Here is a 6,003-nt window from a genome sequence, read left to right as displayed (position 1 = left end):
GATTAACCCATTGTCCTTTAAACACCCACACATAACACAACAATGAACGACAGAGGTTAGCCACCATGATTGACACCGACTGTGAATTCCTTCTACAGAAAGCATAAGCACACTTTTTGATGTGCTCATTTACTACAGGCTCTTAACTTTTTGATGTGCTCATTTACTCCCAGTTGTGGACAAAGTAGCCCACACTCAACCCCAGTAGGCCTACATGAGTCTGCTGTCTCCTGGTCAAATATTACTCATAATAATATTACTAGTGTGCCTGAGCAAAAGTACATGCTTTTACCAGTTACACATTTATTTTAATATCAATGCATTGCTGTGCTAAAAAAAATCACCAAAAATGCAAAGATCTTCTAGAAATTATAAAAAGATGAATAGATCTACAATCTTGTGAGCTTGCACATCTGCTATTCTAACTATATTTAAAGGCTTTATGTTGTTCATTCATAATGTACTTTTTCCCTTCCTAGAAATGTAGTGAAGCCAAAAGTACAATATTTGTCTTTGAAATGTGGAAGTGAAAATTACAACAAGTATACATTGGAGGATAGTTGTCTCACAAATAAATGGGAGTTAGTATCCGTGTAAGCTTGATTGATTGATTGATTAGTTTATTTTAAAAAAATTCAAAAGGATAAAGACCAGCTTGTTGCGTATACAATTTATTGATTGCTTGTCAATATCCAAAATGAGGAGTAACATTGTTGATAGAATCTAGATAGAATAATTAGATAGGACATGACAATTGGGTTTCTTCCCACAATGACCTTAGTGCGAGGCCATAGTAGACTTGATCCAGTCAGTGAATTTGCAAACCTGTGAAAGAGACCAATGTTTCACTTCACTCATTTGTCTTCACATCAATAGTGGATGAACGATTAATAAGAACTATAAACTATAAAACTCATACCCTCCAACAATCTTATCATCAAAACCAAGGGCCACTGCACAAGTGCCCAGGTGAGAGAGATAAATGCAAGTTGTAGAGATCAACAGAGCAAGGGAATTAAAATGTAATAAGTGATCATCAACATCTCAAACTCAACTCAGTTTTCTACTATTTTCAATTGATACTGTATGATCGTATACAATTTGTACAGTACACACACACACACACACACACACACACACACACACACACACACACACACACACACACACACACACACACACACACACACACACACACACACACACACACACACACACACACACACACACACACACACTTTTGATAACTCACCATTGGTAGCAACCAGTAAGAAAAAAGTTAAGAGCATCATTTTGACACTGAGCCAGACATTGACAGTGGGGTGTCAGCAGTCTACAGAGAACGTATATATATACTTGTCATCATCATGACCTGACATGAACATCTGAGACTGCCGCTGAGGGAAAAGTAAACAAAAACTAGTGTCCATCTTGTCAAATCTGGGAACAAAGATAACTGAGACAGGTGCAAACAGTGCAAAAATGACTAGACCTACTATAGAAATTACAGGTGGGAATGCCATTTTGAATACTGTAAGTAAGTAAGTAAAATATGTTGTTCTGTTAGTAACAACCAGAAAAGCAAACAACAGACAATTTTAATTATATTACTCAAAGTACATGCCTAAGGGAAAACATAAAATCAACAACAGGATAAAAATATCAACAAATAAGGCTTGACATGTATAAAAGTACATTTTAAGAAGCAGTTAAAAAATACATTGATTTACAGAAGCAGCCTGAACAGTTTGGCACCTATTCACCGTTTTTGGACATTTTATAATAATAATAGCTTTATTTATATAGCACCTTTCAAAACAACATTAGAAAGTGCTTTACAAAAGGAAACAATAAAAGTAAACAGTACAAAAGCAGGACAATTTTAAAACAATGCAAGAACAAGCAATAATAATACAAACAAACAATTCCGTACAGAATAGTAGGAACAGGAAGCTAAGGCAGAGTAAACAATCAGTAGAACACAATCAGGAGAAATTAGGATTAAAAACTAGTCTATAAAAATGAGTTATAAGCAGAGATTTAAAATGTGGAACCGACTCAGCGTGCCTGATTTCCAGGGGCAGTGCATTCCATAGGGTGGGGGCCCTAAAGGCAAAGGCCATGCGACCAGTCGAGTTCAGGGGCCCCTTTGGTAGGGCTAGGAGTGCCTTATTAGAGGATCTCAGACTGCGGGCTGGTATGTAGGGGGGCAGTAGGTCTGAGATATAAGGTGGCGCAAGACCTAGGCTGGCTTTGAATGTGGTGAGTAAAATGTTGAAATTAATTTGCAATTCAACTGGCAGCCAGTGCAAGGAAGCTAAGATGGGTGTGATGTGATCATACTTTCTTGAACCAGTTAAGAGACGGGCAGCAGCATTTTGAACTAATTGGAGACTGTGGATAGATTTCTTTGAGAGGCAGGTGTAGAGATAGTTACAGTAGTCTAGGCAGGAGAAGATGAAGGCGTGAACTACTTTAGTCAGGTCGGAGGTGGTGAGGAATGATTTGATTTTAGAGATATTTCTGAGGTTGTAGAATGAAGATTGGACGACCGTCTTTATGTGTGGTTGGAAGTTGAGGTCTGGGTCAAAGATAACGCCTAAGTTTCTGACAGTGGATTTGAGATTTGATTGTAATGGGCCAAGGTTATTTTCGATGTGGGCTCCGGCAAGAGGGGGACCAAACACTAGGACTTCTGATTTGTAGGGTGGCTTGCGATGATGACACATTGCCGATGGTGCCCGAAAAATGTCTGTCGGTTAGGTAGGAGTTGATCAAATGTAAAAACTACCCACCCACACAGTCACACACACTCAAAACATTTACTTTAAGTACAGCACTCAAGTAAATGTACTATCCGTAAAGTCCACCACTGGTCTCGAGAGACTAATGTGGTGACAACAGGAGGATCATTGTTTCACAAAGAAATTAGAGTCTGTATCAGTGTTGCTCATATAATTTATTGTTTGCCTGCCATTATCCAAAATGAGGAGTAATACATTGTTGATAGAATGTAGATAGAATGAGTATAGACAGGACAGGAGTAGATGAGCAGATGGGTTCCTAGAATGACCTTAGTTAGCGGCCATAGTAGAGGTGATCCAGTCAGTGAAATTGCAGACCTGTGAAAGATACACAAATGTTTCACTTCAGTAAGTACTGTGTGCATATACAGAATAGCTATATGGACAGGAGACTCATTTATCTTCACATTAACAGTGGATAATGATCTTAATAAGAACTATAAGTAAGGATTTTCATTCAAGAATTAATTTCCAGACCCCTTCTATTACAAATTGATTGGGATAAAAATGGTAGATTACCTAACATAACAACATTACAAAACACAATTAACCAATTAAGCCCTACTTTATACTTTATCTATTTGAAAATAGTCAATCTAAAAGCTCAAAAATGCATAAAGTACTTTTGGTAGTAAATCTTGATGCCTTTGTACAGGACTCCCACCACCTTGGACTATATTTTCCCCCAAAATATTTAACACATCATGTTTCATCGTCTTTATAGCAGTAGAAAGAATAACAAACCTTGGCATAGACACCAGGTAGGTTTTCCTCATCACAGCCCCACCACCAAGACGCCACTCCTTGGAGTTCACCGTTGCACACAAGAGGACCACCAGAATCTGACTAATGGGAAAAGTCAAACTGTTACAAAACATATCTACTGTACAACAGAAATGTTGATCACAAATACTACTCTACCACTTAAAGGCCTCAATTTGTGATCTGAACATAAACAAAACATTTTATTGTCTCCACCAGAAAAGACCCCTGTCCGTCCGTATGTCCGTCCGTTTATGTGTCCGTCCTTCTGTATGTCCTCCATCTAGAAACAGCTAAACTCTGGCACCATTGGATTGATTGGCGTGAAACTTTGCACGCAAACTCCCAATTGACCTGATGGTAGCGCTATAACAGGCTACTTCATGTTTTTCTCTAGAACTGTAGGTCGCACAATCACAATAATGTTTTCCTGTGAGTTACTTGAACACTTTAATTTCCTATGTGAACAATGAAGTCTGTCTGTCTATGCAATCAATAGATTTGTTTAGATTGGTCATGACCTAAATTTTGATTTACAAAATCATTGATTTAAAAATGGATGTTAATATAACAATACGTAATGTGGTCAAACAATATTCAGGATTGGAGCTTCAAGGAGAAATATAATAAAACTACATGAATGTGTCTGTCAGTCAGCGAGACGGTCTGCTTGTAGTCTACAGTAGAGTAGGTTGCGAGTTGAAGCTTATTCTACGGTCCTTTTTCCTGTACCTCACAGAAATCCTTTCCTTCCTCCGGAAGCCCAGCACATAACATGGCATCAGTGATTCTGTTGGGGTAGGAGTTCTTACAGTCCTGGTGAGACAGGGTGGGCACATCCAGACAGTTCAGGTTCTGACGACTGCCAGCTAGAGGAGAAGAGAGAGGTTTTTTCCCCTGTATATTTCTCACATATTAATCGATTTTCCTTTCAGAACAATTTACCTCCTCTACATAATATGTATACATTTTTTAATTGGAGGATCTACGGTAGTTTCTAAACGATAATTACTATTGTGTTAATTAAAGGTAGAGTAAGTGATTTCACTTAATTCAAATATCACTTATTTTTTTGTTTTGTTGCGATAATCCTCTCTACTATAGAGTGTGCTGACCATATAAGGAGTTCCTCTCTGTCCCCAGTTAACCCCTGGGGGTCAAAAAACCTTAGGTTTTGTTTTTGACTCTCTATCCTGATTGGACGAAGGCTTAGGTCCCAGCCAAAAACGAAACCTATGGGTTTTTGAGTGAAATCGCTTACTCTACCTTTAAAACAATTCTTAACCACATGAATCTCATTGTCCTCAAGCTCACAAGTGCCACAACACTCGTGAGATCAGCTATTTTCAGCTAAGAGATTTGGTGTAGAGGGAAAAATGAGGGCCATATAAAGAGCTCTTAAGGACTGTGGTCAATGTATTTTAAGTTTTTAATATTGTTCGTACAGTTTATTTTAAACATTTCATTGGAGTTTTATTATTTATTATGAAATAGCCAACTTTATGACCTTATTTTGGATAGTACTTACCAGTACTGTTACTTTGGGTTGCTCCCCAGCCAGAGACCAGGCACTCAGTACTATCAGGGGCACAGCTGGTGGGCAGGGCCATAGGCTGGACAAACTCATTGAGCTGCGCTGGCTCTGCAAGTTTGACCAGCATGATGTCGTTGTTGATTTTGAAGCGGTCAAATTTTGGGTGGCGGATTTGAGCAGCTGACTTAATGAACTGCTCAGGGCCATCCTTCTTCTGAAGGTTGTGCTCACCCAAACGCACTTCAATCACGTGCTTGTGCCTGATATATATGGAACATGTGAGAGGAAGAGAGAGAGATAGAGAGATAAAAGAGTGAATATTTCAAATGAGCTGAAATTGAGAAATAGATTGGCCGACTTTATTCAATTCTAACTCACTTGTAGCAATGTGCACCAGTAAGAACCCAGTTCTCACTGATCAGCGTCCCCCCACAGAAATGCCAGTCGCCGTAGCGGAGAGACACCTGCCAAGGGGCAGAGTGTGCCTCGCACTCATACCCTCCGATGATCTTACCATCAAAACCAAGGGCCACTACACAGGTGAGAGATAGAAATGCAAGTTGTAGTGAGGGAATTAAAGTGTAATGAGTGATCAACAACTACATTATACACACACACACACACACACACACACACACACACACACACACACACACACACACACACACACACACACACACACACAAACGTTTTGTTAGACTCACCATTAGTAGCCACTAGTAAGAGAAAAACTAAGTGCATCATTTTGACACCGGGCCAGACGTCGACAGGGTATCAGCTGCATGTCTGTTGAGAACTTATATACTCTGGCATTATCGTGACGTCATGAACACTGACACTGAGGGAAGAACAAACTGTGCTGGCACTTTATGAAAGTGTCAAAATGGTCAAATCTGGGAACAA

General features: G+C 39.2%; 1 protein-coding gene across 1 annotated transcript; it reads right to left on the bottom strand.

Annotated features, from left to right (window-relative positions):
• Positions 1–777: 777 nt before the first annotated feature.
• Positions 778–5,844, bottom strand: LOC308331638 (trypsin-2-like; the record flags this gene model as incomplete). The annotated part of the gene is made up of 6 exons (XM_080787128.1): positions 778–825; positions 3,549–3,650; positions 4,299–4,435; positions 5,095–5,360; positions 5,479–5,632; positions 5,805–5,844. 6 exons carry the CDS (start codon positions 5,842–5,844, stop codon positions 778–780), a joined length of 747 nt encoding a protein of 248 aa, XP_080643254.1.
• Between the last annotated feature and the right edge of the window lie 159 nt (positions 5,845–6,003).

The sequence above is a fragment of the Protomyctophum bolini genome, assembly GCF_963924005.1.
Source record: "Protomyctophum bolini genome assembly, chromosome: 17".
In the NCBI taxonomy this organism is placed as follows: Eukaryota; Metazoa; Chordata; class Actinopteri; order Myctophiformes; family Myctophidae; genus Protomyctophum; species Protomyctophum bolini.
This window is presented reverse-complemented; position numbering and strand designations above follow the sequence as displayed.